This window comes from Phacochoerus africanus, chromosome X (genome assembly GCF_016906955.1).
Source record: "Phacochoerus africanus isolate WHEZ1 chromosome X, ROS_Pafr_v1, whole genome shotgun sequence".
NCBI lineage: Eukaryota > Metazoa > Chordata > Mammalia > Artiodactyla > Suidae > Phacochoerus > Phacochoerus africanus.
This window is the reverse complement of record NC_062560.1, coordinates 46,020,906-46,035,237: the sequence shown is the minus strand read 5'-3', so window position 1 is coordinate 46,035,237 and position 14,332 is coordinate 46,020,906. Positions and strand designations below refer to the sequence as shown.

The 14,332-nt window shown below is 42.5% G+C and overlaps 1 protein-coding gene across 2 annotated transcripts in view; it reads right to left on the bottom strand.

The window, feature by feature from the left end:
- Window positions 1-14,332, bottom strand: part of CLCN5 (chloride voltage-gated channel 5) — a 202,312-nt gene that overhangs the window by 33,735 nt on the left and 154,245 nt on the right. The window contains exons 1-2 of one of the 2 annotated variants that reach the window (XM_047764834.1): window positions 3,026-3,411; window positions 316-467 (exon numbers count right to left, since the gene is read on the bottom strand). In XM_047764834.1, coding sequence (XP_047620790.1) covers window positions 316-423 — 108 coding nt within the window. In that variant the 5' untranslated portion in view covers window positions 424-467; window positions 3,026-3,411. Of the gene's footprint in view, window positions 1-315; window positions 468-3,025; window positions 3,412-14,332 lie in introns of those variants that run through there. The other variant, XM_047764833.1, reaches the window with a different exon arrangement.

The following is a 14,332-nucleotide window of genomic DNA, read 5'->3' as shown; positions in this document are numbered from 1 at the left end:
GTGAGCTGTGGTGTAGGTCACAGAAACGGCTCGGATCCTGCATGGCTGTGGCTGTGGTGTAGGCCAGTGGCTACAGCTCTGATTCGATCCCTAGCCTGGGAACTTCCATATGCTGCAGGTGCGGCCCTAAAAAGACCCCCCAAAAAGTTGAAATACATTAAAAATTAAAACCCTACATTGCCAACAGAAAACAGATCTGGCCACCTCCTGGGTTGAGTGAAAGAATACATATAAAGAACATACATATACATATAATCTTCAACTTCCTCTCCTGATGTTTCCTAACACTCACTTGCACAGCATCTTTCCTCTTACCTCTCGGTGCCTATCCCGGTCTCGAGACTTCTCTCTCACCCAGTCAATTGTATTAAAATCATCATAGGTCCCCACGCCAGGGATTGGCTCCTCCAAGAAGTCCATCATCCTGTATGAAGAACCTAGTCCTCCACCATTGTATGACTTGTCCTCTGTATTGAACAGAAAACAGACGTTAGTACTTCAGATGCTGGACTTTTTTTTTTTTGTCTTTTGTCTTTTGTCTTTTCAGGGCCGCACCCACGGTAGATGGAGGTTCCCAGGCTAGGGGTCGAATTGGAGCTGTAGCCACCAGCCTACACCACAACCACAGCCACACGGGATCCGAGCCTCGTCTGCGACCTACACCACAGCTCACGGCAACAATGGATCCTTAACCCACTGAGTGAGGCCAGGGATCAAACCCGCACCCTCCTGGTTTCTAGTCGGATTCGTTTCCACTGCGCCACAAGGGGAACTCCAACACTGGACATTTTTCGTACCTCCCTTTCTGAGCACCAAGAAGTGAAGGTGCCCTTAAACGATCAGACCCTAACCTACAAAATAACCACGTGGTAGGCACATGCATCTCATTCAGGTTTCTGTGATTTAGGCACGAAATTATGAGCATCTCAAGGCAGCGTGAATGGAAAGGGACAGATGAGCGTGATGATAAGTGTAGTGGGAAAGGATCCGTGATACAAAAGACAGGAGCTTGAATGAGATCCTGCTGTATAGCACAGAGAACTCTATCTAGTCACTTGCGATGGAACTTGCTGGAGGATGATGGGAGAAAAAGCATGTATATATACATGACTGGCTCACGTTGCTGTACAGCCGAAGTGACAGAACACTGCACATCAACTATAATAAAAAATAATAAAAAAAACTTAAAAAAAAAAAAAAAGACAGGAGCTTGGAGCCGCTTAGGGATTTCAGTTTCTCTTCTGGGAGGAAGACAAAAAGGGTCAAAGGTCTTGGCAGACACATCACATCAGAAACCATTTTACATTTATGAAGCAGTAATTCAATCCTAAGAGGTGGCTTGTGCCTGAGTGGGGACTCCAAAGAAAGCATGTCTTCTAGAGGCCAGCTGGCTGGATGTACATATTTCCCTTCCATAGATAGAAGACTTTGATCCCTGAGGTAATGGGCTTGTAGAAACTTTGACTGAATATGCCAGAACAGACAAAGATTTACAAGGAGAGATTGCAAGAAAAGTGCATGGCTCAGCAGCAGCACAGCCCTCCCTGACCCTTCGACTGGAAGAAACATATCCATCTGGCCAACAACCACAGCCCTTTACCTGCACTGCTCGGAGCACTTCTATGACAACTGTGCAAATGCCTCTCTTCCTTTCTAGACGCGAAGCTTTTGAGGGGTAAGCCCTGTATCTGACTCGCCACTGCCTTCTCCAGCGTCTAAGCCAGAGCCCCAACCCAAGAAACGCCAACTGAACCCAAGTTTGTCTGATGAACAGCTGGGATGAGGGAGCAACATCTCGCCTCAGAAGTTGCGCTGGCACGAGGTTCCGTGGGACGGCTTTAGCAAACATCTTCAAGAGATTTCCACAATCCTCTGGCGGAACGAGATTTCTCGATTACGCACAAAACGGAGAACTGTCTGCAGGAACGCGTGCGAAAGCACACTGAGGAAAAATGCAGAGTAATGCCACCAACTGAACTCCACCAGCCACAGCGCACCTCTGCAGCATCAACCTTGGCAGGGACAAAGCTCTAAGCCAGACCGTCTGGTGAGGAGTCCGTCTGCAGAGAAGGCCAGAGGGGCCCTGAGCTGAGCCCACCCCCCCTCCCCGCCTTCACCCTCAACTCCTAACAGACCACCTCGGCACTCTCAAGGGCTAAATTTCAACTAACCTCCCAAGCTGAACCTGGATTACGAAAAAGTCGAAGTCTTCTGAGTACCTAGTTCGGGGGCCGTACCTTTCACAAGCCAAACGTGCTCTGCAGAATCCAAAGCGTAGTAAGGGCGGGGAGGGGGGTGGGAGGGGAGTGGAGGAGGTGAACAAGTTAATCTTAAAACCCTTAACCAAAGTCCTCCCCATATCTTCAAAAGTACCTGGCTGTAAAATGGTTGGCTGCTGAATCACCAGCCCAGCGTTTCCTATCATGTCAGTGGCATACTGATAAAGATTAATGCTGGTGTGTTGGTTGAGAGCTTGGAGGGAAAGAGCCAGCGAGCAAAGGAGGGCAGAAAGATACTCAAGTATGTGGGGCAGGGGGGAACGCCACTGTTTCAAGTCTCCGGCCAAATGCTGACAGGAACCCAGGGGCACCGACCCGCCAGCAATTCACTTTGGAAAGCAGGTTAACGCTTCCATTGAATTTGCTCTGGCTTGAGTGTGCTCCTCTCGGGAGAGATTTTTCAAAGGCTGCCATGAAATGGATTTTTTTTTAAAGCCTCCAACAGTTATCTCATGTGACGCTATATAGCTCAACGAGGCCCCAGCTCGAAAGATATTAAGACAAAATGAAGATCTGCAACAGCTTCTTAACAGGAAAGAAAAAAAAATCCTCTTACATCACTAGGTAACATGAGCACTGCATCATCCTTCTCTGTAGCCAGTCTCCTATTATAAACGCAAATTGTCAGGCGGCTCTAAAAGAGCAGACAGTGATTAGAATCCGACAACAGACTGCTTGTGATTCTCCAGATCCCCTTTCTCCCTGGGGTCACGCTTCGGTCCTTGGCCAGGCTCAAGTCTGCTTACCTTCAATCACAGCTTTCTTTTTTTCTGCCTCAAGGAAGAAATAACCTTGGCAGCCCGCATTTGGTCATTTAAGTTGAGGAGCTTTTAACAGGAGGAGCCCCGGTCTGAGCTGCGTGAGAAGGGCACTTGCTGCGTTCGCTGCCTTTCACAGGAACAAACGCCACCTAAAGAACCACCAGTGTTCCCCGGCGGTCAGAATGTGATGTCACTCTTGGAATCACGTGACCAGACCCTTGGACCAGCCTTGGAGAAAGGAAGATTTTTAACTGAGCACAGAAGCCTTAAAGATGTAGTCTCATTGAAACAAAAACCATCAGAGTGGGGGGCAGTCAGGTCAGTTCGGAAACTGGGATCCAGACAAGTTTGAGCTTTCAGACCTCATTTGGCAGAACATCTAAGAAGGCAAAGGAGAAATATCAGAAAGCATTCAGAGTTACAGGTACCCTAAGTTTAAAAAAAAAAAAAAAAGCGGGAGCGGGGGGAAGAGACAGGCACACATGGAAAGGCTTTTTTAAGAAATGCCCTGGATATCAACCATGCGGATAAAATTTCACAAACATAATGAGCTAAATTAGTGAAATGAGTGAAAGATGCCAGACATGAGAGAGTATATAACATGATTCACATAAGCTCAAAATTAGGCAATCCTAAATTATATTATTTTACGATATAAATGGAAGTGACTAGGAGCTCCCTTGTGGTACAGTGTGGTAACGACCTGGCATTGTCACTGCTTCGGCTTTGGGTGGCTGCTGTGGCGTGGGTTCGATCCCTGGCCCAGGAACTTTTGCATGGCCAAAAACAAATGAAGGTGACTACACTACTACACAGAGAGGCACGAAAATGACACGAGTAAAGATAGTAGCTAACCGGAGCAGGGGTGGGGGTGGGGAGGGTCACCATCTGGATGGAGCACATGGTGAGGGTGGGGCTTCTGGCTGGCTGGCAATTTTTCTTGATCTGGGTAACAGGAAAAATATACCTGTATATTCATATTATCATTCTTTAAACTGTACACATACGTTTAATGGCTTTCTATGCACGCTTCATGGAGAAAAATACGAAAACAGGAACCACTTATGAACTTACTAAACCAGGTCAGTTCTTTAATACCACCTAGTAACTTTGAAAACTCAAAACGCAGTCAAGAAAAGCAGCTATTTCAGCCATGCAAATTAATTCACTACTGCATCTGCATTGTTTTAAAGGCTTTCCCTTCCCTGGTCCTACTCCAAAGGCTATTTTTAAGCAGGTCTTAATTAATTGTGTAACAAAGCTCATCTAGTAAAGAATTCAATTGCCATCTCTGACTACAGCTAATACTGATGTATGGCCTATAGGAAAGTATGAGAGTAAATCCTAAGCGTTCTCATCACAAGGAGAAAACTGTTTCCTTTTTTCTTCTCTTCATTCTTTTCCTTTTATTGTATCTGTGTGAGAAGATGGCTATTAGCTGAACCTCTTGTGGTGATCGTTTTGCAATACATGTAAATCAAAGCATCATGCTGTATGCCTTAAGCGTACACAGTGATGTATGTCAATTATTTCTCAATAAAACTGGAAAAAAAAGGAAAGGAAAAAAAGCTGCCACCTGCCAGCTCCCTAAGTGAATCCACAGGACAGCCACTGTTAAAGATTAATCTAGTCAGTGTGCTCCAATAATCAGACCTATATGAAGGGCTTTAAAATGCTATAATTACTCTCATCAATTTTTAAGGCCCAATGCATCCTGAAACGGTAATACAGCAAAACCTTATGAAATGTGAGGCACTTCATGGAACCTGTATGTTTTTGGTCTGGCCCATTATCATTATAACACCTCAGTCTCTTGATGAACTATCCGAGCATTAGTGAGAATTAAAATGCAGTGGCAACTGACAGTTTTGTGGCAGGGAACCAATAAGCTTAAAAAGCAAAAGCTATGGTCAAGTGTGACTGTCTTATACAATTATGCTTTTAGAAAAGTATGTTTATCCTACTCGGTCATAAAAAAGCACAAACTAATGTCATTTGCAGCAACATGGATGGAACTAGAGACTCTCATCCTAAGTGAAGTCAGTCAGAAAGAGAAAGACAAATACCATATGATAATCACTTATATCTGGAATCTTATATATGGCACACGTGAACCTTTCCACAGAAAAGAAACGCATGGACTTGGAGAGCAAACTTGCGGATGCCAAGGGGGAGGGGGACGGAGTGGGATGGACTGGGAATCTGGGGTTAATACATGCAAACTATTGCCTTTGGAATGCATAAGCAATGAGGTCCTGCTGTATAGCACTGGGAACTATATCTAGTCACCTATGATGGAGCATGATGGATGATAATGTGAGAAAAACAGTGTGTGTGTGTGTGTGTATTTGTATGTGTGACTGGGTCAGTTTGCTGTACAGTAGAAAATTGACAGAATACTGTAAACCAACTATAATGGAAAAAATTAAAATCATTTCTTAAAAAAGAAAGAAAACTATGTATATCTTACTTAAAGAGGATGACACAGACAACCTCATAAGCCTCCTGCAAAGTTACTTTACTAAATAGGATTCCACCTGTAGTACCTAAGGACTGCTACAGAATTCTCTTACTTTAATAAGACTTATATTATTATATTAGATTATTTTATACCTTAAGATACTATCTTTTTTGATACTTTAAACACTATAGTTCTTCCATGTACAGCGATTAGATTGCATAACTAGAACCATGTTAATAACTTTTTTCCAGGAGTTCCCGTCGTGGCGCAGTGGTTCACGAATCCGACTAGGAACCATGAGGTTGCGGGTTCGATCCCTGGCCTCACTCAGTGGGTTAAAGATCCGGCGTTGCCCTGAGCTGTGGTGTAGGTTGAGGACATGGCTTGGATCCCACATTGCTGTGGCTGTGGCGCAGGCCAGTGGCTACAGCTCCGATTGGACTCCTAGCCTGGGAACCTCCATATGCCACGGGAGCGGCCCTAGAAAAGATGAAAAGACAAAAAAAATAAATTAAAATCACTTTTTTCCACGTTAACTTTTGTTGAAAGTTCGTGTGTTTTGCAAACGCTCCATCAGTGCTTCTAGGGGAGGAACTTTTTTCTTCCATGTAAGTTTTCCTCTTTTAAAAAGTAGAGGATTGGTAGCAATGACACAGTCCTGAAACTAAAATGAGATTTAATTACAATTCAGATTAAGAAGTGAGGCACTGGATTTGCAGCAACATGGATGGACCTAGAGATTATCATACTAAGCGAAGTCAGTCAGAGAAAGACATATGAGATCACTTATACGTGGAATCAAAAAAATGATAAAATGAACTTATTTACAAAATAGAAACGGACACATAGACAGAGAAAAAACAAACTAATGGTTACCAAAGGGGAAAAGGAGAGGGATAAATTAGGAGTTTGGGGTCAGTAGTTACACATACTAAATACAAAACAGGTAAATGACAAGGGACCTACTGTATAGCACAGGGAACTATATTCAAAATCTTCTAATAACTTATAATGGAAACAAGTCTGAAAAGTATATATACACATATTATGTATACACTAAAATTATAATGAGAATTATACCACTCAATTTTTGACTGTAATTTATGCAATGGCTTTTTGTGATTTTTAGAAAAGGAGGCACTTGTAATGCTTTATTACTGTAAAATTGTCTTAACCAAAACTTGGTGAATTTCACTAGTCAGTCTACTTCACATTTTGCTTATGATTCTAAATTGTCTTAAGTCATGTCTACAGCGTGTTCTTGTCCTTTAATTTGGTGAATGTACTCAAATTCTCTCTTACACCCATATGTATATAAAAAATATATATATATGTGAATCATTTTGCTGTTGCTATACACCAGAAACTAACATAACACTATAAATCAACTCTATTTCAATTTTATTTATTTATTTGCTTTTTAGGGCCAGACCTGAGGCATATGGAAGTTCCCAGGCTGGGGGTCAAGTCAGAGCTACAGCTGCCTACCTACGCCACAGCCACATGGGATCCGAGCTGCATCCGTGACCTATACCACAGCTCATGGCAACGCCAGATCCTTAACCCACTGAGCGAGGCCAGGGATCAAACCCACATCCTCATGGATACTAGTCGGATTCATTTTCGCTGTACCACGATAGGAACCCCTATATTTCAATTTTTTTAAAAAAAATGAAGTTCCCTGGTGGTCTAGTGGCTAGGACTCAGTGCTTTCACCGCTGAAGCCCAAGCTCAAACCCTGGTCTGGGAACTGAGATCCCACGTCAAGCTGCTACATGCCGCACAGCAAAAAAAGAAAAAGAAATGAGGCACTAAGATTCAGAATTTGGCAGATTCCTTTTACTGTTTTCCATCCTTCTTTTCCCTTCTCTGCCAAATTTGTAATCTCTAGCACATGTTTCTGTATACAGACTGTCAAGTGTAGGTCAATTGACCTTATTATGGAAATAAAAGAAATGCTTACCAATTTTAATGCATCCCATGATAAAACCACAATGATAAAGTTAATATTTGAGGACAGAGTTATCTTTGTGGAACACAGATGTGATCAGATCATTTTCTGTTTCTAAAATACTCATGGCTCCTGCAACATGTTTTTAAAACTTTCAACACAGGAAGACTACTTAATGGGCATTTGGCACAAGTGTGGGCCAGGAATTATAAAATACTCATCAAAGTTTTTGAATAGGAAAAAATATTTTAAAATGTATACTAAGGATGATGATAATGATACTACTACTTTTTTTAGGTTTCCTCAATGAGAGGGATGAGACTGTTCGTGCTTGGAGTTCCCATTGTGGCTCAGCAGTAACGAGCCCAACCAGTATTCATGAGGATGCAGGTTCGATCCCTGGCCTAACTCAGTGGGTTAGGTATCCAGTGTTGGTGTGAGCTGTGATGGAGGTTGCAGATGCAGATTCGGCTCGGATCTGGTATTGCTGTGGCTGTGGTGCAGGCCAGCAATTGCAGCTCCAATTTGACCTCTAGCCTGGGAACCTCCATATGCCACACATGTGGCCCTAAAAAGAAAAAAAAAAATTGTTCACACTTTTGTGGAGTTATCTATATCTGACTTGATGACAAATAGCTTAAGCTGTGGGTCTTATTCCACATCCAGTTGGTTTCATTTCTTAGCATTTTTTTTTTACATAGTGGAAAGAAACACTAAATTCATAAAATTAAGTTGTCAAGAATGGCAGCAGAGATTATTCCAATCAGGACCAACTACTAAGGTACAAAGAAAGTAAAAATTTAAAAAAATGTAAAAAAAAAATGTAAAGGGCTTTTCCAAAAACAGTGTATTAAGCATTAAGCTTCTTTAGATAACCAATAAGGACCTACGATATAGCACAGGGAACCATAGTCAATATCTCATGATAACTTATAATAGAAAAAAATCTGAAAAATAATATAAACTGGAGTTCCTGTCGTGGCTCAGTGGTAACGAACCTGACTAGTATCCCTGAGGACACAGGTTCGATCCCTGGCCTCGACCAGTGGGTTAAGGATCTGGCATTGCCAGCAAGCTGTGGTGTAGGTCGCAGACATGGTTCAGATCTGGCACTGCTGTGTCTGTGGCATAGGCCAGCAGCGACTGCTCAGATTCAACTCCTAGTCTGGGAACTTCCCTATGCTGCAGGTGAGGCCCTAAAAAGCAAAAAAATAAATAAAATTAAAATTTAAAAAAATATATATATATATAAACCGAGTGACTTTGTTATATACCTGAAACACTGTAAATCAACTGTACTTCAATTTTAAGTATTTAAAAAAGAAGAGTTAAGCTTCTGGTGTGTAAATACTCTGCCAAGGAAGGAAGAATAAAACTAAACAATGACCCTAAATATCAGATTAAGGTGCTTAGGCAAGTCTAGATTTTTGTCTTTACACACACACACACACACACACACACACACACACACACGGAGTTCCCTCATGGTGCAGCGGGTTAAAAACCTCGCATTGTCACTACTGTGGCTTGGGTTCAACCCCTGGCCCGGGAATTTCCATATGCCATGGGTGCGGCCAAAAAGAAAAAAAAAAAGTACAACTTAGGTAACTTGTGAAGGTATAGTGTGCCCTTCAAAATAAGTAATCTATAAAATCATTTAATGCTCTTGCAGGAAAATGATTCAAGTTAAAGTACAATTAGACCTCGAATGAGAAACGGAAAAGTCCTCAAAGGCTAATCTGTATTGCTTGAGTCTGGGGAGACGTGTACAGAAAACCAGTCAGAGGAAAAAAAAAAAAAAAAAAAAAAAGTCAACCTTGCAACAGCTTTCCGGGTGGGTCACATTTAGGTTTAAAAATTTAATAGGTCTTTTAAACACACACTGCTTGTATGAGGAGGCATATAAATTGATGTATTTAGCTCATTTCCCTTCATGGAAACCACCTTCTCGTTTTTTCTAAAAAATCACATGATGCTTCAAACTAGAAAACCCTTTAAAACACGAGAAAAGAAATTCCAATCTGAGAATCATGTTTCTTTCAATCCCTAACCAATATGCCATTAGACATTTAGCTGGGGGGGGCGCTGAACAGTAACTAATTAAGTGAATTAGTTAAACACTAACAAGAACACAGGGGAGGGGAGGGGGGAAGGAGAGGAGAAACCTCATGCGAACCTGAAGCACTGCTTTAGCGATGCCACAGCTGCATGAGGGCTTACGTATAGGCAACAGCCTACAGAAAGAAAGTAGCACTCAAAGAACTGGAGCAGGGCTCTGGTATGCACCACAGGACTTGAAAATCGTCCCGTTTTTATAATGTATTTCGGTTTATACAGTTTTACAACACGAAAAACACATATACAAAAAGTCAGCACTCTTCCTAGCACACATCAGCAGATACTCATCCTGTGATTTTTTTTTTTTTTAATTTACAGTGTTGCGTCAATTTCTGCTGTACGGCATAGTGACCCAGTCATACATATCCATACACAAACACACACACACACACACACACATATATTCTTTTTCTCCTACTATCTTTTTTCCAATTTTTCCCCAGCTTTTTTTTTTTTCCTTGCTTTTTAGGGCTGCACCTGTGGCATATGGAGGTTCCCAGGCTAGGGGTCAAATCGGAGCCACAGCTGCCAGCCACAGCCACAGCCACAGCCACAGCCACGCCAGATCTGAGCCACGTCTGCAAGCTACACCACAGCTCTCAGCAAGGTCAGATCCTTAACCCACTCTGGGAGGCCAGGGATTGAACCCACATCCTCATGGAGCCTAGTTGGGTTCGTTAACCGCAGAGCCACAAAGGGAACTCCTCCCCCAGCTTTATTCGATGTAATTGACATAACACTGTGTAAGTTTAAGGTGTACAGTGCATTGATTTGATACATATATATATATACATATATATACATACATATATACATACATATATACATATATATATACACATATATACATATATATATATACATATATACATATATATATTTGTCTTTTTGCCTTTTCTTGGGCCGCTCCCGCGGCATATGGAGGTTCCCAGGCTAGGGGTCGAATCGGAGCTGTAGCCACCAGCCTACGCCAGCACAGCAACGTGGGATCCGAGCCGCGTCTGCGACCTACACCATAGCTCACAGAAACGCCGGATCCTTAACCCACTGAGCAAGGCCAGGGATCGAACCCACAACCTCATGGTTCCTAGTTGGATTCGTTAACCACTGAGCCACGATGGGAACTCCTGATAACCTTATATATTGCATGGTGATTATAGTTAATAATATTTTATTTTATACTTGGAAGCTGCTTAGAGAGTAAATCCTAAATGTTCTCATCTCAGACTACCTTTTAAATGTTACCTTCAGTCAACAGCACGTACTAAGAGCCTGTTGTAAGCCACTTGTCACTTCCATACCTGCACCCTTTTCCCTTCTTGTACTGGTTCAGCCATTCTGAATGGTCCCGCAAGCCATGAACCCTTGTGAAAAATGTGAATTCCATCCACCTCTATGTTTGAGAATACATCACGGCTGAATGTGTCAACGTTATTATCATCACCCAGTAACGAATCAACTTTTTTAGGACCTTTCCTATGGATCAACTTGTGCTTCCATGTTGCTTCTATTTGGCTTTCCCACTGACCCCAAGCCAGTGGTTTCACCAAACTCTGGTCAAGCAGCCCTCCCATCTAAGTCCTAGCGAGTATCCTGTTCCGTATGCTTTCATGTACTTAGTTTGGCCCCTGGGATGCTTATTCGGGGCAACTGTTCCATTGACACACATCTGAACAGCCATACGGGGTGTTAAATAGGGAAATATCTCTCTGGCTGTAGATAAATAACTACCCTTTCCGGAAGCCTCTCCTCTCATGATCATCCCCCAGAAGCTCCCGAATGTTCCCATGATGTAGCAGCTGGAATGCTCGGAGGCGCCAGGACACTCCCCAGAGCTGTATCGGACATCCGATCTGGCAGGTCACTGCCCATGTCGTTTTGAGTGTCACCCCGGCATCCATTTCATCTAAGGACTGATTGCTTTGGTTCCACCTCACAGCACGTTAAGATGGGAAGCTGTCTAATAGGCAGGAAGGACAACAAAGAGGAAACTTTCTATCCCAGCTCTGCTGAGAGCTAGACAACAAAGGAGGTGCTGAGAGAGGTGAATTAACAGAACTGTAAAAACAGTAACACATCCATGATGCGTACTATTAAAATGAGGGTTGTGAGAATACACAGGAAGGTGGGCAATGGAAGGATGGGAAAAGGCATTGGAGATAAGCATGAATCTAGATTCTAATACCACCTTCGAACTCCTTGGTTCCCACTGGACACAGCTCTGTGCCCACTGGGCTGTAGATATTTGCTTGACCTTTTATGCCTTCTCTTCCCAACATCTGCTCTAATCTGGAAGTTCCTCCACCCAACCCACGTTCATTACCAGGGAAGCCTGGACACTAACTGCCCGGGTGACCGGTCTTAGGAAGAATTACTTGAGGCGTACGACGCGCTATCTGCAGACTCTCGCTGTATGAGATCAAGACAGAAACAAAGTCGAGGGGTGAGATTTGACAACGCTGCTGAGAGGGTTGTCCCTATAAAGAAAATAGCCCTCAAAAAAAAAAAATAATAACCTGGAGTTCCTGTCCCTGCGCAAGCGGAAACGAATCCGACTAGGAACCATGAGAGGTTGTGGGTTCGATCCCTGGTCTCGCTCAGTGGGTTAAGCATTGCCGTGAGCTGTGGTGTAGGTCACAGGCGCAGCGTGGATCTGGCGTTGCTGTGGCTGTGGTGTAGGCCGGCAGCTACAGCTCTGATTAGACCCCTAGCCTGGGAATCTTCATGTGCCGTGGGTGCGGCCCTAGAAAAGAAAGAAAAAAAAAGAAAAAAAGAAAATAGCTCTCTGTCCCATTATTTGCTCTTCATTCCTTCCTTCTCAAATTTACACATGCATGGGATGGGCAAGAGGACTGGGAAATGTAATGGGTAAGGAGACCCTGCTCTTAAATGTACATCACACTCTAGAACATTGAGAAATCCTGCAGCTGGTATGATCCTGTGTAATAATTTGTACTTATTCCACTCCTGGGCATCTATCCCGAGAAAACCATGGCTCGCAAAGATACATGTACTCCAATGTTCATTGCAGCACTCTTTGCAATAGCCAAGACATGGAAATGACCTAAATGTCCATCGACAGAGGAGTGGATCAAGAAGAGGCGCTACATATACACAATGGAATATGACTCAGCCATTAAAAGGAACGAAATACCGGCATTTTTAGCAACATGGATGGACCCAGAAATGATCATGCTAAGTGAAGTCAGCCAGACAGTGAGACATCAACATCAAACGCTTTCACTGACATGTGGAATCTGAAAAAAGGACACAATGAACTTCTCTGCAGAACAGATACTGACTCACAGACTTTGAAAAACTTATGGTTTCCCAAGGAGACAGTTCAGGGAGGTGGGGGGATGTGCTGGGGTTGTGAGATGGAAATCCTATGAAATTGGATTGTGATGATCATTGTACAACTATAAATGTAGTAAATTCATTGAGTAATTTAAAAAAAAGAAAGGAAACACATGCAAAAAAAAAAAAACTTGTACTTATTGTTTTGGAGGCAGCAATGCTCCAGTTTCTCAGTACTAAGTCTGCATTGTTTTTTCTCTATTACTCCCCAAAAGGAAGTTGAGGATAAGAGATTAGCAATTATTCTTTGGCAGGGGAAATCCTTCTAGAGAGGAAATACCAAGTAGGAGATTCTTCTTGGATTCATGGAAATAGTGTGATGTCATGGATAGGAAAATGAGTTATATTCAAATGAGTGATATTCAAATATTTTATATATATATAAAATCTAGGGATGGTTCTTAAAGAAACATACCCGTGCACCCATTGTTTCACTGCAGCACTGGAAATGAGAAGGTCCAGTAATGGGAGAATAAATAGTACAAGGAAAGAAGGAGACTGATGTGTTCCGAAACAGAAAAATCTCCCAAACTTATTATGTGAAAAAAGCAAGTTACAAACTAATAAGTAGAATTTTTTAATTAAAGAGTGTGTCTCTGTGTTAACCGGATAGAAAAATAATGGAAAGGGTCATACTGAGTGATTTCAAAGGGCAGTCTCTGGCGTGGGAAGGAGAGGGGGGACTTTCACATTTTATATGTGTGTATTGTTTGAATCTTCAACAGTGAGGTGTATTTATGTGTCATATAAGTGTTTCTTAAAAGAAAAACAATGATAATGCTGCTAGAAGAAGAGACACAGGACATTGCAAAGGGAAGACTTCCATTCTGAAGGGCAGACCACTGGGGTATTTAGAAACAAAACAGGTGACAGTTTCTGGCAAATACCAGGAGAAAAGCACTAAAAGGAAGACGGCTTACTAAATTTTTAAGCAAAATTCGATGGGAAGAAGTCTTTGACAGATCAGACCCATTGTCCAGCAGTGAGAAGATTCAGATTCCAACCCTAGCTCCATAACTTACTATTTGTGTCACTTTGGGCAACTGCCTTAATCCTGTGGATTTCAAGTTCTTCATCTGCAAAACGAGAGGGTATGAGCACGTATGATGTTACAGTCCTTTCCAATTCTCATGCTCTACCACTTTAGCAATAACTATTTGTGGGTCATTTATTACATTGTGCTGAATGACTTTGGAGAAGACCTTAAGCTTTGAGGAATTCCAAATGGTATTTTGATTGCACAGTTATCAGAGAACACTCTTCTGGCAAGATCGTAAAATGGTACTACCAATCCTTAGAAAAAGCAAGACTCAGCTCAGCAGTTGACGTATATAACACATCGCTTCTGGTACATGGCTAACTAGACCTACACCAACATGGCCCCAGTATCTGGGGTATCTGCTAG